The 27,304-nt window shown below is 42.1% G+C and overlaps 1 protein-coding gene and 1 long non-coding RNA gene across 2 annotated transcripts in view; one reads left to right on the top strand and one right to left on the bottom strand.

Annotated features, from left to right (window-relative positions):
* Positions 1-1,248: 1,248 nt before the first annotated feature.
* The window catches only part of skib (v-ski avian sarcoma viral oncogene homolog b), a 34,164-nt gene continuing 8,108 nt past the window's right edge, over positions 1,249-27,304 (bottom strand). Inside the window, exons 2-7 of the mRNA XM_044349530.1 lie at positions 5,261-5,374; positions 4,910-5,013; positions 4,565-4,809; positions 3,804-4,078; positions 3,459-3,689; positions 1,249-3,362 (exon numbers count right to left, since the gene is read on the bottom strand). Coding sequence (XP_044205465.1) covers positions 3,153-3,362; positions 3,459-3,689; positions 3,804-4,078; positions 4,565-4,809; positions 4,910-5,013; positions 5,261-5,374 — 1,179 coding nt within the window. The 3' untranslated portion in view covers positions 1,249-3,152. The remainder of the gene's footprint in view (positions 3,363-3,458; positions 3,690-3,803; positions 4,079-4,564; positions 4,810-4,909; positions 5,014-5,260; positions 5,375-27,304) is intronic.
* On the top strand, positions 4,742-7,275 carry LOC122981038. Its single transcript, XR_006403149.1, has 3 exons — positions 4,742-4,826; positions 4,959-5,054; positions 5,736-7,275. It is a non-coding gene; the product is annotated as an uncharacterized LOC122981038 (long non-coding RNA).

The following is a 27,304-nucleotide window of genomic DNA, read 5'->3' as shown; positions in this document are numbered from 1 at the left end:
AACAGCCAATAAATACCAGGTGTGATCAGTTGCATCAGTTATGATGATGATGTGACAGACCTGCACTGCTTTTAGATTTAACATCGATAGGTAACTGTTACTTAACATCTTCACTGGCTTAATATCCTTTAAAACAGAAACAATATGTATGATAAGTCTCTCGGTAAGAAATGGCTGATGTGGGTCCTATAGTTAAAGAACTGATTTAAAAGTTTTAAATGGAATTTGCCCTTTTAATGAGCTTCTGAAGAAAATGTTTAATATTGAACATAATTTACTTTCTGTAAAGACAATATCAAAACCACTGACAACATTTTCTTTCTTTCTTTCTCAAGTGCTTTTTGGAAAGATATGTTTGTTTACAGTCTCTGTTACAATAGACCCTTTTCAAGGCAGACATTTTGACTTGTCAAAGCAGGAAAAGCACAGGTGTAAATAATATTAACAATGGGTCCATTCTATTAGTATCCCAGTAAGTCATGCCAGTGAGCGAGCTTGCAGAACGCTTGAACTGGGTCACCTAAGTGGAATGCAGCCATCATTAATGTTATTAATTCCACCTGTGCTTTTTCTGCTTTGACAAGTCAAAATGTCTGCAATGAATAGAGTCTATTGTCTTATATTTAAAAAATTACTATTATTGTGGGAATTCTTCATTCATTCAGCCAAATTTATACAAGCAATACCTTTTATTCACAATCATTCACCATTTTTGGACATTTTAGACCAAACGACTAATCGATTCAATTAATCGATAATGCCCTAATTACACTTACTTTCACAAGTCAAAAGGTCTTCTCTAAAAGCATTTGCTGTTTTAGCAGATGAACTGTACTCTTAAAGCCTCTAAGGAACTATAGTTGTTTAGATGGCATTGAGTGCATTGGGCATTGATATCATAATACATCCATGGTTGATATGTAATGATTCAATCTCACAAACAGTTGGCCGGTGACATCATCAGCCTAACTGATGCAACTGAGCACACCTGCTATTTATTGCCTGTTGTTCCCTGATAGCTCTGCCTGCTCCTGAGGACGGTTTTAAAGTAAAACCAACAGCTTGAAACACACTCTTACTATATCTCTTATGAAAAAAAGATAATTAAATGTGCTCTTCACTTTATTCCAATAGCAGCCTCTTATATAAAGTGTACAAAAGTACATTCACACACCCACACACACCCACACACACACACACACTGTTTTTATTGTATTGAAAACGTAAAAATCACTCCTCACAACACCATAGGATTGATTTAGATTTTAATGGGTATTATACAAGTTTTCTGAAGGAAAAAGAAAACATTGAAACAAGAGGCAAGTGAAACCCCACTTCCAAACCAAAACTACAACAGCATCAGCTAACAAAATGGATATTGCTATAACACTGTACCCAACAAATACTGAGCGAGGGTATCATAATGATAAGACATAAAAGTGTTTCTTGTCTAAAATATACGAGAGCACCTGGGTTTAAACCATTGAAGAAGAAGGTGTCGCTTCTACTCTATCTGACGAGGGAGGTGCAGAGATTTCAATTCCATTTTTCAGTTTTTGGTCTGTGGTGTAATATATACTCTATAATTCAGCAAATAAAGATCTTCTCAAATAAACAAAATCAAGGGGAAGATTATAATATTCTGTTGGTGTGTCGAACCTACATAAACTACTGATAGGTCAAGTTCACGACCATTGATGGTTCCATCCTCCTTAAACCGACACGTCCATCCATTCTGGTAAATGCCCTGTGATTGCAATGATACTCAGGGATACAACAATGAAAATGCAGTTTAGCAAATCCAAATATAGACTCTTTTTGGTTTCAAGTAAGAGCAAAAAATAATATTCATAATCAATTTTAAGTCTGGAGCAAGCAAACATACCAACAAATATCTTATTTACAATATCATTGTATTTACATCAGAGGATACGAAGGGGAAAGTGTGTTTAAATTCAAAGCTCATGTTAACTTGTGATTTGAAAAATGTAACAGGGAGTACAATGCACAATGCAAGGTTCTTTTCTTTTAAAAAGTGCAATTCCTTTTCTTAAAGTAAAAAAATATATATCCATATTTTGTATATATGTAGAAATGTTGTTCATATAAACAGCATTTGTTGATTTACGAGCCCTAAAACCAGTGACTAAAAATGAATGCTTTCTGTCAATAGGCAGCAAATTATTATAGAATATAAATTATTTTACAATACTCAATAGAAAATCAGAAGTACCGCATTTCAACAAAAACAGACAGCTATTGGAGTTTTTTTTTTTTCTTTTAGGAGGGCAATTGTAGACTTATCTGCACTAATGTGAGAGGAAAATTTGCAATTTATCACATGGTTTGGTTGCAAAAACATTACTGGAAAACAACAACAAATGAAGTCGTGTCATAATATTAAAAAGTAACACTTCCATAAAATATCTAAGCATAAAACAGTGGTGGACCTGAAGGCGGCCCACATAACCTCCAATACGTCAGGTTTATAAAATACAAAAGGTAGACAAGCTGGTATACATGCGTACATGTTTGTATATGGATGTTTTTTTCTTGCCTGTGGAATAACAGTGCTGCGCAAGCAAATATTTCTTAAAAAGTACATCCTCTACACAGTTATAAAAAGCAAGCTGATATTAAAAGTAAATAGTGGTAAACTGGTGTCTCTTGTTTCCAGTGGTCTGCAACGACACCTTTGAGTGTACCAATATTTTGTGGCACCAAGAGTTTCATCATCTACTCATGTTTCACCAGGCGCAACATGTTTCTTCCCTTCATATTCAAGTAGTGTTATGTGGCTATATTTGCACATCTTAGAATAGCTTATACCAAAATAAAACCGTTGGACAGCGTCAGGTGTCTAACTGAGGGCTCTGACGTCACTGGAGAGATGTGTTCATCACTGAAGAAGTCTTTCTTAGTTTCACGCTCTACAACATGCTCAGACATCATGCTACTTTCCAGTTCATTTCATAAAATTCATATATTGCCATAATAATATTGATTTATATCATATCATATTATATATGACAGATTTTTCCTCTACAAAACTGACTTTGCATTTTGCTGAGTTTCTTTTCCATAACAGGAGGTGCAACAAAGTCCTTAACCATGCTTCTTTTCATTGAGTCTTTTACTCCAGTTGTGCAACTTTAGGATCCATTGATGTGTTGTGTGGTCTGTCTGTGTGCGTCTATGGAGTCTCCAGGAGGGCAGTTGTCAGCCTGCAGGGCCAGCTGGGTTTGCAGGTCTTTAACGATACTCTCCAGACTCTGCCGAGCTTCTCTCTCCTGCTGCAGTTCCTGCCTCAGCTGCTCCCGGTCAGCTTCTGCTTGTTGTAGCTGCACGTGCAACTCTTCAATCTGCACGACACAAGTGAACACAGGCAGCAGTCAGAATAACTGAAACACTAATTAAGGATCTGATCAACAATCTTTTAGTGATAATAGGCATCTTACCTGAGTGGAATACTTGACCCGGAGACGCTCAGCCTCGCAGCCTTTGTCACAAACTCGCAACTGTCTCTCCCTCTCCAGCTCTCTCTTCAGCCGCCCACAAGACTCCTCCGCGTCCCTCATCTTCCTCTCCCAATCCACACGAAGGCGTTCGATCTCTTTTCTCAGGTTTCTCTTGGCTTCTATGGCTTCACGAAGACGTCCTTTCTTAGCCACCCTCACAAACTCCAGTTCCTGTAAAAACATCACAAATATCTCATGTTTAAAACACTCATATGTGAAAGTCTTGTGCTGTCATTTAAGTGTTTTTCATGCAGTATTTTAGATGTGTTAAATGTGTTGTAATACCTGCTGAAGGCTGCGTTTCGCTTGCACAGCAGCTGCCAGCTTCTCCTCCTGCTTCACTCTCATCCTGACAATCTCCTGCAGGAGTTTTTCTCTGGCTTCCTTGGTGTCCAGGCCAGAGTACAGCATCTGTCTTAGGGTGTCCAACTCTGGGCAAACGGTCGCTGACAGCCAGGCGGGTCCCTCCTGAGATCGAGCAACACTCTGAGGGGTCATAGTCTGGGACACACTGGTGCAGGCGGAGGGAGGTGAAGCCAGGGAGGAAGCTGGCACTGGATCTAAGAGAGAGAGAGAGTTTTAACATTATTAAGACAGTGATTAAAGTGCAAGAATACTGTTGTGTTTAATCTCAAAGATTTAGTATGTGAAGGTGGGCTTTTGTTGATATTCACCTCATTTTCTCAGGCTTTAAAATTAAGTTTTTCTATGCTCACAGAAAGTTTCATAGCTGCATGTATAAAGAAGAAAACCAAGCAGCAAACCACAACTAATGTTTCCTTCCTTCCTTCCTACTTTTGTGGCTACAAAGCAGCAAAGTCTGCAGACAGCAACTTGTCTCTCTTGTACTTCTACCATTAAACACCAGGTGGCGCAGTTGCATAGTAATCACAGTGAACCAGCTCTGCTATGGCTCATTTCCAGTGAGACTTGTTTAATAAAAGTTGCAATAGTCAAATTGTTGTTTTATATAGATGGACTCTTATAATGTTCAACTTTTCAGTCTCTCTGATTATTCCAAACTCCAGATGATGGGTGGTACTTACAATCGTCACAGTCATCCACATCAATCTCTCCATCTGTGTCCATGTCGTCAGTTCCGTTGGCAATACTGGAAGGGGCAAGTTTTGCTGCAGGTTGTGCATCACCATTATGCAGCTCCTGCGGTGGCCTGGAAATGGCTGCAGGTCCCCTGCCAGGAGCGTGGCTGTCCCTGGGATGGACCAGAGGGGTCAGGGGAGCTAGTGTCAGATTGGGAGCTGCCAAAGTCTCCTGACTTTTTGAGTAGGACCTGTGGAGGCGATACAGGTATATTTAAAGCATTTCATTGGTTTTAAGCTTGATTTAACAGATATTCTATCTTTAAAACCAAAACTATCATGATGACTCACCTCTCAACCTCATTTTGAGTAGCTGGTTTCTCTTTTTCTGCTGCTTTAGGAGACCATGGGCGGAAAGCAGAGGGCCTCTGTTTCAGCTGGACCTGTTTCAGATCCTGGAACAACAAACAAAACAACAAGCTTGGATAAACTCACAGTAAACTACCACTAGAACATTTAATCAGCCATGACGAACACACTCAAAGGCCCCTCTTCATTTAACAAGTCGAATGACGAGAGGTCATACATAGATGATAATGTGATGATTCAAAAGGACAACAGCTTTTACGTCACCCCTTTGACCTTTGAGCTTAACAGCAAATCCTGTTTCACACCAGCAACATGTACACAAAGCGTACAAACCTTGTGTGCAGACTTTGACAGCGATTGTAACCAGTCAGGTTTCCTGTCTTTTTCAGCTGATGGGGATTGTAGTTTGTCGAATTTGGACCTCTTGGCCGGGATGGGGCTGGGAGACTGGGGAGAGAAGAGAGAGAGAATAGATGGTTAATCATCATGATCCTCCCAGTGATAAAGTGCAGATATTACATCATGGAGTACAGTGGATATTTCAAGAGCCCACAAATTCTAAAAATGTAACTGTATGACTGTAACTGGTGTTATTCATAAGCAACACACAGATTTGTCAGAACTAGACAACAAAACTCAGTCTTACAGTAAAAAAACAGGTAGTCACAGAAAAGAAGAAAACTACATGTCGACCTGAGCTCACCATGTATGCATGTTTGTTTGTGTGTTTGTGTATGTGTGTGTGTGTGTGTGTGTGTGTGTGTGTGTGTGTGTGTGTGTGTGTGTGTGTGTGTGTGTGTATGTGCAGGGCTTTGAGCTGAGCTGAGCAGACACTCAAGCTGGTCTGGCTGGCAGCCAGTAGGGCTACATTGCTCCCTGCCAGGCAGAAGAGGCGCCGTCAGGTGGAGCAGATCGACTCCCCGAACCACAGAAATATTGCAATATAGAGACAGAGGCAGACAGCGAAGGAGACAAATTAAAGTAATTGCACTCAGATCTGACAGACGATTGAGGTGAAGTGTTCCGAAAGAGTTGCATATTAACACACGGCTACAGAGTCATGCAACATTTAAGAGAGACTGAACTTGGAGAACCTGCAGCCTGCAGTCTTGTTAAGTGCCACAAAATACTGAATCTATATTGTATGTCTGTGTGTGTGTGGCGAGCTGCGAGACTATGTGTTGAGATAGCTAACCTCCTCAGCTATCTCCAGCTATCTCAGACAGAGGATATGTTTACCGAGGCAGGCGCAGAGGCCAGCACAGACCTGCCTGCTGCTCTCTTACTCACTACTATGACATTCTGCCTCCAGGAAAGACAAACACTCCCATCCTCTCGTCTGCATGTGCGATTCAAGACAAATGATTACTCTGTCTTCCCTCAAAATCCTCAATGGAAATCACTCCTGCAGGGTTGCGTGTAGTTGTGAAACCTTAATTGTTGCTCGCTGTAATCACCTCAAGATGGAAATTAATGACAAACCTCATTTAGCATTAAGCGAGAAACCCTGCTTGTAATGAATCACGTCTCACAGTTTTTCCATACGAAACCAGACGCTCTGTATATGTGTGTGTGTGTGTGTGTGCATGTACATGCAGCTGTGAGTAGGTCGGAACACGTGTGGAAGTTGGTGGGTGCGAGTGTAGACATGCATATGTGCGTGTGGGAGGGTATGCGTGTGTAGGAGTGTGTGTGTGTGTCTGGTACAGTTTGCTCAAGGGTGGAGGTGTTAGTCAGGTCTGGCACCGCATACCTGAACAACAGATACTGAAGTCTGATGTAACACTGAAACAAAATTATTCAACTGAGAGAAAAATAATTGATAAGAGTTTTAATAAATGTTTCAATTTAAGTTATTTATGAAGCGAAAACTTATAACTATATGCTGGTTCACGCTTCTCAAAAGTTAGGATTTGCTGTTTGTTTCTGTTTTATATCATATGAAATGAAATACCCTTGGGTTTTAGGCGATTGGTAAAACATCACCTTTTGCTCTCAGAAATAGTGATAAGCATTTTTAAAACTATTTTTTGATATTTTATAGACTAATCTATATCTATATATACCTCCAGACCCCTCAGATCTACTGGCCAATCACTGCTCTTCATTCCACGTTTTTCAAAACACTCAAAGACGTGTTGTGCTCTCTTTGAATAAAAGCATTTTCCATTGTTGCCCTTAAACATTCAAACATCTTCCCTCCTCCACTAGTATCTTTAAAACATGTCTTAAGACTCATCTCTTTTCTTTGGTTATATTCTGATAGTCATTATGAAAGCATAATTGATCTGGGTTTTTTTTTTATTATTTATTAATTCTCTGTGCAGTAAGCCTATAATGTTTTAGACTTTTGTCCATAATTATTGATTTTCATCATTATTTTTCATATATTCATCTGATAGTATTTTTCTCTTCTTTCTGTAAAGTACTTTGGTGAACTTTTTTGCTTTTAAATGTGCTCTATAAATAAATTGACTTGACTAAAAAAATCTAAATTCTTAAAAGCTTAATTAATAACTAAAATAATAGTTTCAGCTCTAGTCTGCTATATAAAAAACAACACTTCTCATTTCTAGTGCGCCTCTTCATACCGTCATTTTTTTTTTTTTTGCTTCATGAGATCTACCTACGTGACATGTTTGTCTGGACACTCCCCTCATGTCGCTCTGACTCACATATGTCTCCTCTACCTGTCTAACCAGTCACCACATTACACACACACAGTCACACACACACACACACATACACACACACACACACAAGTGCAGCGTTTAGTTTTTGCTACTGTAGGTTAATTTTTTTAACCCAGACCTCCCACTGACTGTGTTCCGCCGCCGTGGCTCAGCAATGGTGACTCGACCCCTCACCTGCCTGATTCAAGGCCAGTGGTTTCCTAAGAACTGCTGCCCTGGTGTAATCAGAGTCTGTAATTACTGACGTGACTGTTGTTTTCCCGACAAAGGATGTCTGCCTGTCTGGTACTATTTCTACCCTGAGGTTTGCAGCTCCAGGAAGGCTATGAGCGCTAGACATAATAGAGTCAGAAAACAGACACTCCCAGACACCACAAGGGACCTGCTGGCTAAATCTGACACTGACCTCACAGGAGAGCAGCCGCACAGGCTTTACTCACCACCACATCATAGACATAGCATGGCCACGGAGTCATAACACCCTCCTCGCACATCCTACTGCCTAGCAGGTCCCACTGAGCCAGATGATAGGACATCCCTCCCTCCCTCTCCCTCTCCCTCTCTTTCTCTCTCTCCCTCCCTCTCCCTCTCTCTCTCTCGCTCTCTCTCGCTGGTAAGAGAGGGAGACTTCCTCTGAGGAGTTTGCTTTGGCCAAGTCCCCTGTGGGAACTGAGTCTTGAGTGGGAGGGGAGTGGGCCAGGGGAGCGGGACCACAGAGGAAGCACTGAGCTGAAGGAATGTATACTTGAAGGCCAAGTACAGCCTCCCCTTTAAGACTCCATTCAAGCATTGCCCTTTTCAACTCGCTATTGTATGATATTTCTTTGAGGCGCTGTAATGAGGGAGCGTTTCAAAGCAAACCTGTAGGCTAAACAGGGTCTAATAGCAGCAGGGCAAGAGTAGACATGCTTTATTTTTTAATTAGTACCATATAATGGCATGGTAATACTGGGATAAGCCTCAGCTATTTTCATGCTGGCATGGCAGATAATCACAGACACACAACACATTGCAAACATATCAATATCTATTCTAACGGCGGAGAGTTTGACCTGCTTGAAGAATAATTTGTCGATGTCGTGCTAACTGGAGCGCGATGGGGATTGAACTGTTATTTCACTTGAATATGGAGCTAATCAACACTATTTGTTTATTGATCTCTGGTGTAGTAATTCTACGACCAAACCAGCTGTGGCATGGACTGGTGTGTAAAAAAGTCTAACCTTAATATCTTGAACTTGGTTAGCAAGCTTCATTAGCAAAGACAATGCCACAGTGATTGGTGGTTAAAGAGTCAGTCCAAAAAAATAAGAAAATAACATTTTATGCAGATAGTTTTGGTTTTATTTGCCCAGGTTTTGATATCTGTCTCTGCGATGTATGCTTTCCCCCTGTACAAAGGAGTTAAATAAATTGGATTTCTTTTTTTTTACAGTAATAAGTCAGATAGGGCAAGAAGCATGAACAATCAGACAGGTTGTGAAAAAGCCAGAAGTTTAGCTAAACCAATTTATTTGGAGGTAAAACTCAAAGTGAGGGCACGAGAAATGTTGGTAATAATCCTTCATTGCACAGGAAAACTGCACGAGTATAGTAGGTCAAAGTTGAAACAAGTTGAACAAAGTAAATATGTGACGGATTTTTGGATACTAATTTTGTTGTTCACTTTTGTTTTCTCTTCTAAATAAGCTTGACTAACCTGTTGGTTTCTTTAGAACCTGTCTGATTGTCTGACTGCTCATGAATCTTGTCTCGCCAAACCCGCTGTGCTCTCAGATTTCAGCAAAAAACTTGAGTACAAATTTATTTTTATACATAATATTATATATTACTATAGGAATGAGCCAAAGCTACAAAAATAATTGTAATTATCCTTTAACATATTAACAGAATATTTTTGGAAAATAAGCTTATTTGCTTTCTTGCTGAGAGATAGATGAGAGGATCAATACCACATGTTAATAGGATAAATATGAAGCTATAGCCAGCAGTCAGTTAGCTTAGTTTAGCTTAGCACCTCTGAAGCTCAGCAATGAATAGCCTACATGTCTATTGTGTACCTGGATGTGCTGGACTATATTTCTGGGCTGGAACTTCCAGGAGGTGTTGGTAGGCAGATTTTGTTAACTTTAAACAGAGCAGGCCGTAGCTTCATATTTACTGTATAAACATGAGAGTGGTGTTGATCTACTCGTCTAACTGCTGGCAAGAAAGTGAATATTTCTCAAAATGTCCAACCGTTCCTTTAATATCTTAATGACCCTTTATGTAATCTTGACATGACATTTTCATGTCTTTCTCACGGGGAAGCCAGTGATGGCAGGCTAAAATCGAAACCTCTAGCATCTGTTGTGGTGGCGCTAAAAAAACTCAAATGAAATTAGCGAGGAACAAAACATGGAGCAGCACTCATCTGGTGAGACAAAAATAGTCTCCCCAGCTGAACTTCCTCAGGCAACAGTCATACAATACCGACGCATGCTGCATGATAGCATGGCATTAAGAAAAGTGCACAGCAACAAGACACAACAGTTTCAGATTACGGCCTCCTTTCCCCTCCTAAACCCCTGAATGTAATCCCCAGATCGACATGTGCTTAGTGGGGCGCTGTCTCACTCAAGGGCACACCAACTGGCACGGCTCGCTCGGGTAACGGCCTTAGTTGGAAGTGAGAGAATACTAGTTTGAGTAATCTGATCCCTGTAGTGGTGTGGATGGTCACAGGGATGCCTTGAGCTTTCTATTCAACTCTCGCTCTGCATAAATTGTACGACAGTCCGTTGATTTATATAAAGCCTTGTGGTCACCTCGTAACAGCTGGGGGGAAATTACTGGTGTCTGCCCAGAATATCCCTGAAACTTCATCCCTACTCCAAACAGATACGGCACAAGCTCCCATTTCCCCTCTCTAAATCTTAGCTTAATTTATCAATTTGCTCTGTCTCTGCTGTGTCCAGGTCCTCATCATGCTGCTGCTGTTCATTTTAGGGTATATTATTTATGTAGCTGAACTGAGCCACGACAGTATGGACATACAAAGAGAGCTGCAGGGCTTGACATAAGGTCGGCATTACAGTAAAGCTTATTGGATTGTCCTAATTGTCTTTGGGATTGAGACTTGATGAGGCGGACCCAGGATGAGCTGCTGTTCCTAAAGGTGGAAAATATCTCATCGGGTCCATACAGCTTGACACATATAGCTTCAAGGCAGGAGAACAGCGTTAAAGCAGTGTTCTGCATGTGTCAACCATTCATAAGTGAGCTGTGTGTGGAAAATTAATACTACGCAAGATCTACTGACCCCTGAGGATCCAGTTAGGGTCATTCCTCAGAACAGTCTTCATATATGTTTGCTCTTTGTTTCTGTTTCTCCATATTGTCATTTTACTACAGCTTCTTCTCTCTACTTCATATACACATATTGGATCCTTCCTCTGTTGTTCTTCCTGAGGTTTCTATGTGTATTTATTTTTAATTTTTTGTGGGTTTCTTCCTCATCCAAGGTCTAAAGATATACTGTAGTGTTGTGTTTCACTGCATGTTCTACAGACTGTGATGTTGAGCTATAAAAACAAACTAACTTAACTTTAAACCTGCAATTACTGATTTTTGGCCACTTGGGGGCAGTGGAAACAAGCCATAAACAAAACACTGACATATTATTATGTTTTAAGTGGATAAGAGGAACTCGTTAGCATACAGAGCAACATTAGCTTTAATTTGATTAATATAAGTCCAATATTAACTCTCCTTTTAGGTCTGTTTTTGTCTCCACTCATCACTTGAGGGAAATATCTGGCTCTTTAGCTGCTAAATGCTCCACTAAATTCACCAGCTAGTGGCTAACTTTTATGTCAGTAACACACAGTCAGTTTTTGGATCCAGAAATGACATTACTGTATGATAGTGGTGAGAGTGAACCAAAACGAAGAGCTTAAAGACGCTATAAAGGTCCGTAGAGCTGAGGGGAACTGTAGAGTCGGCGATAATTCTGTAAGGTGGGTTCGTCACTACCAGCTACTCACACTACTTATTTGATCCATCATTATATAAAAATGTGGATTATCGTCATTTTAACACTGAGAAAATATCTTTCTCATCAAGTTATTTCTATTTGTAATAGAGTCCTTAACCCCTAAAATGAGTGAACATATCTGCCAGTTATATATTTCCAATTAAAATCACATTGTTTTAATGGATTTTCTAAAGTGGAATTTCATTTTCTTGATCTTAATGCTGAACCTTGCTCCAAGATAAAGACCTGATTTATGTAAAATTAATGAAAAAAGCTGTTTTTAGGGCTCTGCAATAAGGTGGAGAAGATTTTTGGCAGTGGAGAAATACTGTTTATGTATTATTTGGGGTTTAATTTGCTTCATTAAATGCAATCATACAATGCACACAGATGTGAATCAAAACTAAGACACACTGTATTCTCTTTAATCTTTTGATGACATGTCTAATTCTGGTTTTCATTGTGAAAAAAAATGTTCTGAATACAATGAACTGCCTGTGTGTGCAAAAAGATCACCTGACTGGTGACAGCAAACAAAAAGAAAGATTACTGTACTATTGCTCGGTGAGAAATGAATTCCAGTTCAGGTCCAAACATGGCAACCATAACAACAGGACCTGCCTGCCTCTGTTACAGTATGTATACAGTGGTGTCAAAATCACTCTCACTTTCAGAGGATGACCTCACAGTAAAAAGGGATCATGAGTTATTTCAACAGACGGGGGCGACCCTAAACTAAAAGACATGAAATAGATATCGCTGCAGATTATACATTATTAGCATGAGCATGTTTGGTATGGTTGTGAGACAAAGTTATCTTAGGAAATGAAACGTGCTCTGTGACTGGTGTATTTATAGACGCACATAGCGCCAAATTCAGCAGATAGTTGTCTGGGCCCCCCCGCTGTACTATTGGAACAAGAGAATTAAACATCAGACCACATGATCTGAAGGAAGACACAAGACTGTATCTGCAAACCAATAAGGCAGACACACACACACACACACACACACACACACACACACACACACACACACACACACACACACTCCTGCACATTCACTGGGACATACCACACATACACACACACATACACAATGCCTTTATGCTTCTATTCACATTTAGCACACTCATAACGTAGGAGCAGCTGCAGTGCTAACCAGGAGGCCGGAGGGGATAGAGGTTAACGAGAAAGACAGAGAAAGAGGAAGCTGACCTACGCTTATTGAATTGAGTGCTCATAAAGACCAAAATGAATTCTGACTTGAAGTCTATTCACGCAACTTTCAGGAACATCATGAATAAAAGAAGAAAGAGTGTCTGAGAACTCGCGAGGAAATTAGATTTATAAGCCAATTACTACTTTGGTTTTGGTTGATTCTGGGTATAAAACGTCTCACTGTAATTGAGTAGAGTGATTTGTTTCAGGTGGAGAGCCAAACAAATTAAATATTTGGAGTCATGTAAATGCTACTGATATTTTTCATTTCTATTCAACAGGATCCAAGAAAGAGCTCTGACCAGGTAGCTTTAGCTGCAACATCACTAGAATACACAGTGGTAAATAAGATTGCCCACGTGCTCTTGAATTCAGTTTAGTGAAAGCTATGAAAGAGTCTTTTGTTGGTTAAACTCAAATGGTTTCCAGATAGGCTGACTGAGTGCTTCTCACACTTAAAATACAGAAACTCTCAATGCAATCTAGCTGCTTTTACTGTTATTTCGAAATTACAAATCGAAAACATTTTTTCATAATTTCATCAAGTCTCCTGCAGCAGTATTGCAGAAATTTGACAGAGTTTTCTCTGGCTGTATCCTGACTTTTATGCATGTGTGCATGCCTTCACAGAACCTGATCTCTGTTGTGCAGCAGTGCCAACGCCATCTTTGCCATGCAAGCTTAATCCCTTGGCTTTACACTGACTCTCATCTGCCGGTGGTGCATCTGTGTATTTAAATTATCTGTAACCTTACATTCACTTAATATAATAATTTAGGACATAATTATAATTCACAGTTTAAACTGCTTTGTCATACTCTGTCATTCAACACTGTAAAAACCAGATGCCAGATAAAAAGCTTCTGCACAAACTCTGATGAGCAATGCCAACATTTATAGTATCATCAACTACACTGTAAACAATACAGTTTTGATTCAATAACTCTTATCTTGGACATCCGTTAATGATTTGTTGTTATAGAGGAACAAGGAAGTGATTTATTAAATCTACTGCACTGTTTGCCTTGATGAGATTACAGTGAATATCTGACAAAGGTTTTTTTTTTAATTTTTATTTTGGTTTGATGTTTGTAATAATGTCAGAAATGTAACTGAATCTCAACATGGGATTTTTTTTTTTTTTTTGCAAGAAGTGGAACAAGCTTCAGAGTTTCAATACATTACAACTACAAAATATCTGTGTCTATTAATAGATTTCTTTTAAAGGGCTCTCCAGTGATTTAGTATTGCACATCCATAAAGTTGGGGGACATGTACAAGACAGATTACTGAAAAAAAAAGAGTCATACTTCATAGATGCTGGATCCTTCATTTCCCATGATGCCACACAATGTCTTTCATTAAAGCCTCCCTGTCTGTAAAAAACCCTCCAGTTTGTAACGCAGGTTTTCTGACAAATAATTCCAATTTTCAAATTCTGACATCATCAGTGTTATTTTCTCAGACCTCAGAAAGCTCCTCCAGAGCCTCATACAATTGTTTTTACAGGCTGAGAAGCACTCTCCACTACAAGTAAACTGGTCTTTATGTGTATAATCGGTTGAGTGTTTTTTTAGGACAATTATTTGAAGAACAAAAGTGAAAAATAGGTATTTATGTCTAAATACTGGATAGCAGAGTGGTGTAGGTTTGTAATAGCAGAGTAATGACAGAGATGAGAGAAAATCTGTGGTTTCTCACAGATAAACTCTCTCCCTTCCGAGACAGTTGGATGTGTTAACAGACCCATCTTCTTGTCAGAGGTCTGATGTCTCCAGAGTGAAAAACCTTGGGTTGTCACTGATAAGCACATCCCTGCCCGTACGCAGGGAAGTGTTTTGCCGCCATTCTGGCTGTTAGCATGCTCCCCCTCTGCTCTACAACAAAACAGCAAGTCCAGCGTCTGACCGGCTGAGTTTTAATCCTGCATATTAATACTAATACCTCGGCAAATAAGGCAGAAAGACGATTAAAATGTCACTGGATAACCTCTCCATAACCCAAACAGTAACAGCTCCAAATACACAGACCATTATATCACTCGCTGTACCTGGTACTGGATGACTCCCCTCCACCTCCCTCGCAGGGCAGATACGGTGAATAAGTCGGGACAGGAGGAGGCCTGGGAGAACGACGGAGGGGAGGGAGAGCAACTGGGGACTGCTAGTTACAACCGACCAGGCTCAGCCGGGGTCTAGACCTCCAGTGTCTGACAAATTGACAGGCCAGATGGACAGTCAGATCTCCATGTTAACAACTGGGGTACAGGGAATAAAACAAACCACCTTCTTCCTTAATGACACTCAGATTCATTTTCTTTTATAACCAAAATGAATCAAAACTCTCTCTTTTTCCATGACCTGTGTGATCCTCACAGGGATTTTTTCTGGCCATCATTTTGCCGTCTTCATGCAATTCTATTAAACTAGACTAGCACTTCAACTAATGAAAATTGCAGAAAATAGTGCAAAATGTAGATCACAATTTGCTGAAGCCCAAGGTCACGTCATCAAATACCTTTTATTTGTCTTGCTAACAGTCCAAAACACAAAGTTACTATCACATAAGACAGAGAAAAGTAGTAATTTAGAAGCTGGAACTGGAGAAAGTTTTGCTTGAAAAGTATTAATCATTCTCGTATATATCACATAATACATATGATAATACATGTAATAGCTGCTGATTATTTTTCTCCCAATCACCTAATCACTTAACCGGCTAATTGTTTCAGATCTAACCTAGACCTTGTTTCCTTTTATAGTTTGAGTTATATTGCAGACTAAAATTGACAATGCTGGTGCTTTAAATGATTTAAAGATCCCCTCCAGACATGTTTTACAATGTATATAAAATACTCCACTTTGAATAATAATTTGTGTCTGATATAGTTTTTCCCTAAAAAAAAGGTAAAATTATCTTGTTAAAAAAAATTAATAGCATCTGCTCCCTCTCCCTCATTAAAAATGACATAATCTATGAATATGCAAATATATTTCATTTCAAAAGTTTAACTCCTGGACACAAGATGTCTCCTACTTCACTGTAAAGTCCATTCTCGGTGTGTGTGCACTGGAGGCTTCAAGTTTCCACATCACAGTTGTATAAGTTGAACATTGGACCAGAATTGGCTTCTAAACTATTTGTGATGTCACAAATCATGCTTGTAGGCCTGCCCCTTGAGATTGGATTTTCAATAAGCACAGAGAAACTTTTGCCCTTCAGCAGATAAATGTGAAAACAGTCGTCTAGTGTCAAACTCTGTGCGTATATCATTCTGCACAGTGAAGCTCAAACAGTCAACTGTAGGAACAAGAGACAAAACACGATTTGGAGCGGAGGGGGACATTAATTTTAGAAAAATAATCATCAGCACACTAACACACAGCTAATTTCAGCAATAAACAAACCAGCAACAGCCCAGCAACCAATCAGGCATCCAGGGCTGGAAATCTTTTTAAACGGTAAAGCAGCTCACCAGTCAGCTGAGCTGTGGTTTGTGCCGTCGTGCCTGGTAAGCTGAGCCACATGACCACGTGCCCCCTGAGTGGCCAGTTGAGAGGAGGGCAGGTGGCAGGTTTATTTGGAAAGATGAAAATGGGATGAATACCAGAGGTTAAGAGGTGTGAGAGGACGGGACAGGGCAGAGGGGGATTTAGGGGAAGAGGCCATAAAAGCTGTGAGAGGGTGAGGTGAAGTTAGGGTCAGTGCTCACTCAGGGTCCCATGTGATGTCATTTCACCAACACAGAATATGTCCTGAGAACGGCTCGGGAGCTAATTGGTTGAACCAAGGTAATAAATCCTGCTGAAATTTATAGATACCATTCTGGCCATTCTGGTGAACTGCTGCCTCCCTGGTCACCAGGTTAGAAAACCTAATCTCTGCTCCACGACTGTTGTTTCCCTTTAAACCAATCAAACAATGACGTGCTATCAAAGTACCAATTTGAGAGTAAATTAATGCTGCAGACACTTGATGTCACTTTTTGTTTAATTAGCTTTGAACTTCAAATTTAGAAATAAGCCAGAAAGCGTAGCATCATTTGCTTTTTTCACCACATCGCTACATAAGGAAGCACAACCAGAGAGCTCTTCTATTTGAAAAGTGCTATGGGTCCAGTCAGATAGACAGGAAACAGGAAGAATAAAATACCTCATATTAAAGAGCAATAAGAAGCCTTGACGTAACTGAGAAAAAAAATACAAGAAAGCCAGTGGGTTTTATAAGCGTTCAACCAATTAACTGTCAACACATTTTCAAAACTACACTGGGAGTATTTGCCTCTGAATATGTTCTGCTCTCTCTGGCAGAGCAACAGTCTGACTCAAATGTGCGAGGGCCTCACAGCGCGAGTATGTGTACACAGTAATATTTGACAGAGATCAAATAGCATTTCACTTGTTTCCACTTGTTCAAGGAATTGTCTGTAAGGGAAATAGGGGATAAAACACCCACAACATCCGTTCCTAAGATCACACATTCCATCCTTAAACACTGGTTTTGTTTCCCTCCTCCGTTCATAGGAAAACATATCTGCTTACAGAAGTAATTAGGTGAGAGGGCTCGAGCCTTGCAGCTTCCATAAAATGAATACGAGCGCTCTAAAATGGAGGGCTGAAAGAGGCGGGCGGTGGACCGCAGCACCTCATGAATTCTGCAATTTGCCGTCTGTTTCTTGACTCTAAAAAATTCTTGGAAATGTCTTTTCCTGAATGATTTTATTGCACAAGAGCCTGTGTTTTTCTCCATGGCAACCACATAACAGTAGAGCCCAACTAAGCTCTGACTCAACAAACAGAACTCCACAAAATACCCATTTCAGCGCCAGGGTTTTCCCCCTCGCCCAGCTTTCCTCCAAACCCTGCCCGAGTCGGCTTTAATACAGAGGCTGGACGAATGATTGCGCTGACCATGAACGAAGACACATGCTGGGATTAATCAGGGCACATATGTGACATCCTACATGAGATATGTGCAGGAAAAAACGGCCTCGCAGGATCCTACTGGGCCTCAGGTGCTGCAAGGGTTCAGGCTTTTTGCGAGCCGGAGCCGTGACAAGTTCGGTACAGTAGGACAGGCAGCAGCTGGGTGCTGTTAACCTGAGGGAGCCTGGTCAGCGAGATGAGCTTGCTTAAAGCAACAGCAGGTTCAGAACAAATACACCGGACAGAGCATTACATAAAAGTCTGTCTCTCTCTTGGTGAGCTGAGCTGTAAGGACGCAGGCGCTTTGTGGCCCTAATGTAGCTGCTAAATGGGAAGGCAGACCAGGGATTAGTGTTGTAGGCAGGCACAGACGTGAGAGGAGGGCATGTGTGTAACTATGTAATCTCCATGGCCTTTACTGGACAGCCAGTCTCTGAGACCAGCAGGTAGGACAAGATGACCTACAAGTGACTAATTACACAAACTAGTGCAAAAAATGTGAACTAGCTTGTCTTGCAATTAACATTTAAACTCTGGAGAAGCTGTTCTTGGTCTGTCAGGTCTTTATTCATACATTTATGCTTTAAAAAAGTCATATTTTCAAATTCATGACTGTCATTTACTGTGAAGACAAAGTTATTTAAAGGAGACTGTCGTCCTCCCACCACCTGTCCTTGAATCATATTCATCACTTAGCACGCCAGGAGAGGATTTAGTTCGCTGCTTTCTCATTGGTGAACCGTCAACCTTCTTGTCTTGACTAGTTAAGGCCATTCCTAAGAAAACAGGACATGTCTGCTAAACTGTAACTTAAGACAACAGTGAGCTAGGTCGGAGTTTCAGCTGCTGTCGAGCAGCTGTAAGGCTATTAGCATGTGTGGTTGCTCTCAGTCTTACAAGGCTTTCAGAGGCTTCGCCCTTGCAAAAACACAGAATCAAACAAAATTATCCTTTATTTGTTGCATATAAGGTCATTGCAAAGGGGCATGGTAGGCTGCCAATTTTTCTCTTTGCCTCTCCAGCACTCCCCGTCTACCTCATAGTGAACACAGAGGAGTATGCCACAGGGAGGGGAGGCCCTACACAGGAACTCAATAATAACTTTCAGCAGTCTAGCCAGGAGGCTGGAAGCCCAGACTGTGGCTGTTCCCTCCTGTCCTCATTCCTCCCTCCGCACAGCCCCACGCTCCTCCCTTCACCCCCCTCCTCCTCCTGGCCTGTGTCTGCTCCACAGGACTGATGCATTCTGCAGACAGGCCAGCGCTCTTAAAGAGACACAGGCCACATTTTTATCCCCTGAATCACTGCAGTGGACGGAACCACTAAGCAAGAGCAGAGTCCCTCATTTCCAGCCTCTCAATCAAGGGCCAGTGCTTTATTTCACTCCTTTTCTTAGTGCTCGAGACTCTGACATGACGCAAAATGTGAGTGAATAAACAGGCCGAAGTATGTTAAGAGTCTCTCAGTGAATCTCCGGCTGGATTCTTTCACTGCGGCTGCTTTTGAAGGTGCCTTTGATGCTTTCTTTAAAGTTTGTCAAGTGCAATCAAATGTCTTGGCAATGGAAGTATATTTAACAGCATTGTCATGATAATTTTTGGAGAAACTCCAATAAACCCAATAATAAGGACTTTGGAACAGCAGTGCCACCACTGTGTGTGCTGCTATATAAATTGCCTCTGGTGTTAGACTAGATTACACTGTGGTGTCTGCTCCAGAGCGTACCATTGAGACACATAGCATCGGTTTTAGCTCAGCATCAACTCCTGCTCCATTAATTTGCATCAGTCAACCTAAAAAGCTAAAAAGTTGCTCTCCATGTGTAAAATGCTGCTGAAAAATCTCCTATACAAGTGAGGAGACCACATGCTACATGCAAAAACTCTCTAATTGTATTAGTTTTATTGTTTTGTCTTAATGAGAGAAAATCCCGACTGTACATTTTTTATTTCTCCCATCATATGAGTTGAACAGAGCATAAGCCGCCTAAACAGTGTGTGGCTGAGCAGAGCCATGTTGAGCTCCATACCACAGCAAGGAAACGATTAAAAATTTAATAGAGTTGAGTGACACAGAAACCTACAAGGGCGTGCCTGCCAAACACGCTCTCATTCTTTTGCTGTCAGCACTTTTCTTCTCTTCATATACGAACTGTGTTAAGTGGGAGAGGGTCTGAAAACCCGACCCCTGACTGGCTAGAGAAAGAGGTCAATAAAGCTAATTTATATAACAAACACATTTACTCTTATTTTTTTAATGAGAGAGTTCGTATTGGAAACAAATATATGTACACACAATAACAAAGTAGATAACATAGCTCCATAACCTTCTAATACCTAAATATCTCAAAGAGGCTAAAGGGTTAACACATCTTAGCTGCAGCATAACAAAAGATGAAATCTCTATGGGAGGTATCAGTGCCAGAGTCAGCAAAGCAGCACAGTCTTCTGCAATGATAACCCCATTCTGGAAAACCTATAAGCCGAGCATCCAGCTTCAGATGGACCAGGCAGCTCCGGCTCCGGCTCTTAAAACTGGGGAAGAAATCTTCCAGCAGAACATAACTGAGACTCTCAGGAGTGTCTTCATCACAGAAATCTCCATGAGAATCTCACTGGCCTCAAATTCCAGTATTTTCATGGCTTAACGCTGCTGTTATTCCCACTTAAGTCAGATGTGCAAACAAAATAAAGCCACCTGACTATTAAGACTGTCTCTAGACGAAGAGAGAGCCTGGGTCTGTAGTCGCACAAAACAACTTACTGTTTGTTACTCTGTGGTGTGCAGAGTGCTTTGAGAGGGTGACGCATACCCAAACAACACCAAGCCATTGAATCACCAGTGTTTACGCAGCCACATAATTCTGCACCATCTGTAGGACTCAGGTCTCATCTTCTGCATAACATAACAAGCTGACGACGATGCAACAACAAGGGGACTCGTTGCTACACTGAGCTACAGTTTTCTGAAACACTTATAAATATAGCAAGCTCATTGAATCAATATATTTTTATTCACGGCAGCAGTAACAGCTTCACAGAGACGTTCTCTCCTTTGCCCTCGAACTTTGAACCAACCGTCACCTCCTTCACCTTACAAGGCAGATGCAGGATGAAAAAAAGGCAATGAACTTCTGACCTGTCATTCAGACTGCAGAGGAAGCTTTGCAGCTCGGGGGCAACCAGAGTCCACCATCCACTCTGTCTCTCCTCCCCTCAGTGTCTCACCCTACCATCCCATAAACCCCCACTAAAAACCTCCTGCTCCCCCTTTTATGGCTGCCAGATGGTGGGGAGGCCTCCTTGCCTCTGGACTTGCCTCTCCAGTCTAGTAAAACCAGTTGACCTCAGCAACATAAAAACTGCTATTTATGAAAAGGCTTGGAACAAAACCCACAAACATCCTGCCACTGAAACAATCAAACGCCATCTCATCTCCCAAAGAGCCCTTTTACAAGATGAGAGAAGGACAGAGACACCAATGGATATGTACCCCTGCACTGGGGTGGTGCAGTCCAGATGTAGCGGCTACACCCAGGTACATTTTTTTTTTCTGTGTGAAGGGGTTTTATTTGCGTGCCTTGGGTGTGAGTGCAGGACTTTGGCAGCGTCTAGATTTCTCCCTGAGAAACGGAGAGGCAAAACAAACAGAGCCGTCTGCATTCAGGTCGAAGCTGAACCGCAGAACCACAGTCTGGCCTGCGGTTCACAACATTCTGTTCCAGCACTGACTTCACCTAAAACAAACACTCTCAAGACCAGTCACCTCAGCCAGAGGGAGAGGAATCTGAGAAAAAGTTTAGTTTTGAACTCCATTAACAAATCCCCTCTCTCACACAGCTACTTCTCTGACCGATGTTTTCACCAAGTACTGGGCAAACTCTGCACAAATCTTTTCACTCACTTGTCACTTGTGTAGGAGTTGTGCCCTTTTGACGGCATGCTCGGACCGATTCCAAGGTTTGCAAGCGTGCAGAGTTGGGTGGGAAAGCGGGTTAAAAGGCCACAGATCGCCTCGTTATAAAAGAGCCGGTCCAATCAATGGCTTCCTTTTACTGCAAATCAATTTAAGTGATTATCTGCTCTTCCAATAACAACTTTCTTCCCCCTTTGCTCACCTCAGATGCCCCTCCTTTTTCTTCTTCCTTTATTTGTTCTACCAGTTGGAATCTACCATTTATGTCCTGCAATTCAACCTGACCTCCAGGCAACCCCTGGCATGGCTGCCTAAGCCATTAGGGTAGCTGTGACTGTGGGTTATTAGTGTGATAAAAGTTTACTGTCCCTCCAGCCACTCTGCACGGCTGCTGTTTAACGCCTCTGAGGAACACGTCTATGGGACCTTTCACACAGCAGATTGGCCATGAGGGCATTTGGTCAGTAGGCCAACACACAAATACATTTACAATCTCTGAGAGGAAGAATGAAATATTCAATTCAGACACACGACACAAGCAGCCGAGGGAATAAAGGACTACAAACAGAATATAAGAGGCACCAAGTAAACCAGCCTACATCCAAGTCAGGATGATGAATCAAAGTAGAACATCCCCTGTGCGTTGGCTTTGTGGAAATATGTAGACAAGAGGGCTGGGGGAGGGGGAAGGGGGGGGGGGGGGTGGCGGTGGTTGTCTGTGCTATGTTTTCTCCTGTGCGGCAGAAGTTGTGGGCAGCCGAGCTAACTGCAGCCTCAGCACTTCTTTCCATATTCTCCAGTTTCAAGCCAAGAGAGAGAACAAAGGCAGAGAGCTAAGCTGCTGCAGAGGTAATGAGGACAGAGGCATGCAGTACAGGAGTGTGTGCCCTCAATAACGAGTGCTGCTGCAGTCTATGATGGAGTCCTGTTGGACAGCACAAATAAAAATCCATGCAGCTGCTCCTAGCAGCCACTCTGCCTGTAGTCTACCCACAGACAGCAGTAACTGACTGACTGCAGCCCACCCTTTTTACACTGCAGCTCTGTCTACCACAAAATGGAAACCACAGTGTGGACTGGAATTTGCTTGGAGACACATTGAGATCCATGTAGCAAGCTAGTAAAACGCCATTAAAACTGTTTATTTCCATTTAAATACTTTAGGTAACAAATTATCTAAGTGTGGCTAAATGTTTTTAACTGTTTAAGTCATTGCAAACAGTGGTTACATTAGATAAAAATACAGCTTGCACATTTCTCATATGCAAACAGAGACATTTCAGTGCAATGCAAAAAAATAAATGTTCCCATAAAAAGTGGCAGAGCAATTAATTCACACGCACTGTCAAGAAATCAACCAAAATGTGTCAGATGGCGCAAATGACACAAGCTAAGATTCCTGAGAATGACAAACACTGCGAGCTGTGGTGTGAAGTATTTGAAAAGAATGGGCGCAGAATTGAGGAAATCCACATAATTTATTGCTAAAGGAGAATCCCAATTAAACATGAGGACACACCCTTTATCTAGAGCGTCTGCCAAAGTCTACCCAACTCTCCAGCTCACCAGTTGGAATCAATAATGTGATGAAGAAAGAAAAAGCATTTGAAGGGAGGAATTTTACTGCAAAAATAAAACTTGGAACAGAGAAAGAAAAAGTCAAAAGGGAGAAACATGTCTTCCTGGACTTGGTATTCATTATGCACTTAATATCCTTCTGTAAGCCCAAACAATGCTTGCTCTTTTTTTTGCAGTTTCAAAGCATCATGAATGACATGTTCAGCTTTGCTTTGCTGCTTTTGCAGGCTGGTATGAGCTCCATCTCATCACAGAACATCTTTAAAACCATGCATTGAAGAAAAACATGTAAACATCCTACATGTTTAAAAATGTAAATAATTATAGTAGTATATATCTGTCGGGTAAATATAAGTACAACTTTATTTACTACAAATGTCTTTAATTTTGAAGTCGGAAGCATTCCACAGAAAGGCTGTTTTGGCAGCTCTTGGCCGTAAAGCTGTGTCAGTGCTGGTCCATGCCAGCCCCACCCCATTAAGGCCGAACCCTGCACATCATGTGTTTCCACTTTACCGATAGGGTGGAAATGACCTCAACGCAGTAAAAGATGACAGGGGTGCTAGCGCTGTTCACCAGATGTGTGCAGAAAGAGAGAGAAAGAGGAGGAGGAGGAGGAAGGGGAGAGAAAACCATTCGCCTGAAGAATTTACTGCAAACCCCTGAGGAGCCCTGTGATTGAGGGTTCAAGTCGAGCTCCAGAGGTTCCTGGTGTATCTCAGCGGCACTCGGCTTCATGGAGCACATACCCTCCTGGCTGGGGCCAGACACAGAACTGCATGCACGTACACATGCAGTAGTGCGCGCACACGCACACATTCACCAAAACCCCACTGTCATTCCACTGCACCTGCTAGCTACACAAAAGCCACTTCCTCCCACTGTGTCCGGCCAAGCCCCTTTATCCCATTTCGTACAGCGTGCACCACAACAAAGGAAGAGAAATTAGGGAGCTGCGTTGATGATAGGGCGACTAATCTCTTTGGAGGGACTCATTATATCAGCAGCCTGTACAGTTCAGCAGCTGAAAGGGGTGAATTAAATATGGACATGCAGAGATGGGCGTCTTTGTGAAGATGAGTGCACCAACAATGCCCTGTTATTACCTCTGGAATTATTCATACATTCCATATGGGACAGATGCCCTGACCAGACTATCATCTTTGCATTTGATTAAACACATTCGACTGATACAAGGTCACAAGTGAATTCATTATCTTCAAAATATCTGAATGTTTTGTCTTTTTTAGCCCATAACGGTCATATAATGGCGGTTCATATTTATTCTTAGCAGGCTCCCTTCTCTTGAGTGAAAAGTTTCCTCAGATCATCAAAGGTCACATGACCTTGCACTAAAACACATACTCCTGTGCGGCAGATTAAGACCGTTGGCGCCAAAAGGAGAGGTGATTACTTAGTTTTTGATGATAATCTGAAAAGCAGCTTGAACTTTTTTTAAGATGATGTGCGCACTTGCTCAACTCTTTTCTTGACATCAGCCATACTCTGCTTAAGTACCTCCTCAGTCACTAATCTGGGTGTTAGGTTTGACCCTCAGCTGACTTTTCATGATCATATAAGACATCTATGCAAAACCACTTTCTGCCATCTTAAAAACATTTGTAAACTCTGCCCCTCTCTAACCCTGTCAGATGCAGAGAAACCTGTCCATGCCTTCATCTCCTCAAGACTGGACTACTGCAATATGCTCTTCAAAGGGATCCTTGATGCAGGAGCATCCAGAAGCTCCAGTACATTCAGAACAACGCTGCCAGAATTCTGATGAGCGTGCGAAAACACGAATGTATAACACCAATTCTGTTTTCATTGCACTGGCTCTCTGTCTCCTTCAGGATTGGCTACAAAGTCCTGCTACTCACATACAAATCCATCAATGGACATGCGCCTCCCTACCTACAGGAACTGATCATACCACAAACCTCCACCCGCACCTTCAGATCTGCCAGCTCCTGCCAACTCCTCCGGGCCCCCTGTACTAAGGTCCACACCATGGGGGATCGAGCCTTCTGCTCTGCTGCACCACGCTTGTGGAACAGCCTTCCTAACCATCTGAAGGCAGCACAGACCCTCGTCTCTTTTAAAAAAGAAAATCTTTCTATTCAGGAAAGCTTTTTCTGCTTAACTTGTATTATTATCTTCTTTATGTTGTGTGCTCTATATTATTAATACTGTAACACTTTGAGTTACCCTATGAATGAAAAGTGCTGTACAAATTAAATGTGTTAGTATTGTTATTTATTATTATTGAGACACAAGGCTATAATAGTCTCCTCATTATAGGATAAAGGGTGAGCCTGCTCTATTTCAGGCCATGCCTGTCTGTGTCTGCGCTTGTCGACTGGCTGGAAATAAAGCCAGACGCCTGTCAACGCCACAAGCACAGGGAGGCAGGCGGCCCTGCTGGGCAGCCGGTGCAGCGAGCACAGTGCGGGCGACCCTTCAACTATTAGACACCTGCAAAAAGGGGGGAGTGGGAGGGAAGAGGTGTCCCCAGCGTGTGAGCAACCATGGCCCATCTGTACGCCTGTCTCTCTAAATGTAGACTCCGCTTATTGATACAGAGAGAAAGAGCAAAGGGAGAGCAGGGTGGGGCGGCGGCTAACAAAAAAAAATGAGCCGAGATACAGTACATTCTGCTTTTGAATGAGGTAATAAACAAGGCTAACGAGGTCAAAGAGGGAAAAAGCCCACCTGACCAGATGATGCTGTGGCAAAGAGTGACCGTGACGGATCCTGGGGTGACTGTAATACTGAATAAATAACTTTCCCCCCTCACTGCATTGGAGTCTGCTAGGACAGCTGTGCTGAATTCATTTGATACGGGTGCCTGCTGACAATGCTGCATTGCTCCGTCTCTGCAAGAAAGCATGTCGAGCTGGTCTGATGAACACACAGGGGCTCGCAGCTTTTCACCAACGCTGAATGATTGTTCTGCTACACAACACCGAAGCTCTGACCTCCTGCGAAACTAAAGCTGAGAGAAATAAACCGTGTTGGGAGATGGTTGGTTGAGAGCTCTACGGTACTGTACGTGCAGATTGTCAGAGAGAAGACAGAGGCGTCTGTAATGGCACATAGTGAAACAGGAGAGAGCTGTGGATCCCACTCATTTGTTCATTTAGCGCACTCTTGAAACTAGCCTGGAGAAGGCGATAGAGGATGGTTATGAGGTCATCCTGACAAAGTAGCGGTGCCTCTTCACATCTATCTATCTATCTATCTATCTATCTATCTATCTATCTATCTATCTATCTATCTATCTATCTATCTATCTATCTATCTAACACCCCTGGAGCAGTACAGTTAAACATGTGCGGCGTATGTAGGCCAGTCTGAATACAGACTGATAACAGCATGTGCTCACTACAGTGGAGGTGGAGATCTAAGTATAAAGCAGAGTGAGGGGGAGTGCAGTAGGAGATCTCAGTGGAGGAGAGGAGGAGAGCCTGTGTCTGTGTATGTGTCTGCGTGTGTGTGTGTGTGTCCTACAGGGTCGAGGAGGTGTCAAACGGAGGAGGTGAATGATGGTGGCGGGGCAGAGGAGGTGTCAGACAAGGAGGTCTCAGTGATGGAGAGGGGAGCTTTATACAGTGCTGACCTGTGGGAGAAGTGTGTGTGATGCAGAGTGGAGGAGGAGGAGGTCTGAGTTGGAGAAAGGAAAGCAGCAGCAGCAGCAGGAGGAGGAGGAGGAGGAGGAGGAGGAGGAGGAGGAGGATAGACTCGTCGAGTCACAGTGTGGAGGTCACAATGAAAGAGGATGGGCAGTGAATGGAGGAGGGTGAGGTCTCTGTACTGTAGGTCTATGCACTGTGAGGTCTGTGCGCACATATGTGTGTGTGTGTGTGTGTGCTCTGGCGCGCTTCTTTGAGCCCACCAGCCAGAGAGCACGAAGTTCTTATTTAGCACAGGAAGAGCAGCTCTGCTTAGCAACCACAGCCGCCCTCCAATCACAAGCGCACGGAGCAGACTCCAACTGAGGACGAGTCCTTTCTGCGTGTGTGGAGTCTCAC

The sequence above is a fragment of the Thunnus albacares genome, chromosome 4 (genome assembly GCF_914725855.1).
Source record: "Thunnus albacares chromosome 4, fThuAlb1.1, whole genome shotgun sequence".
Taxonomy (NCBI): domain Eukaryota; kingdom Metazoa; phylum Chordata; class Actinopteri; order Scombriformes; family Scombridae; genus Thunnus; species Thunnus albacares.
The sequence above is the reverse complement of the archived record's forward strand: the minus strand, read 5'-3'. Positions and strand labels throughout refer to the sequence as shown.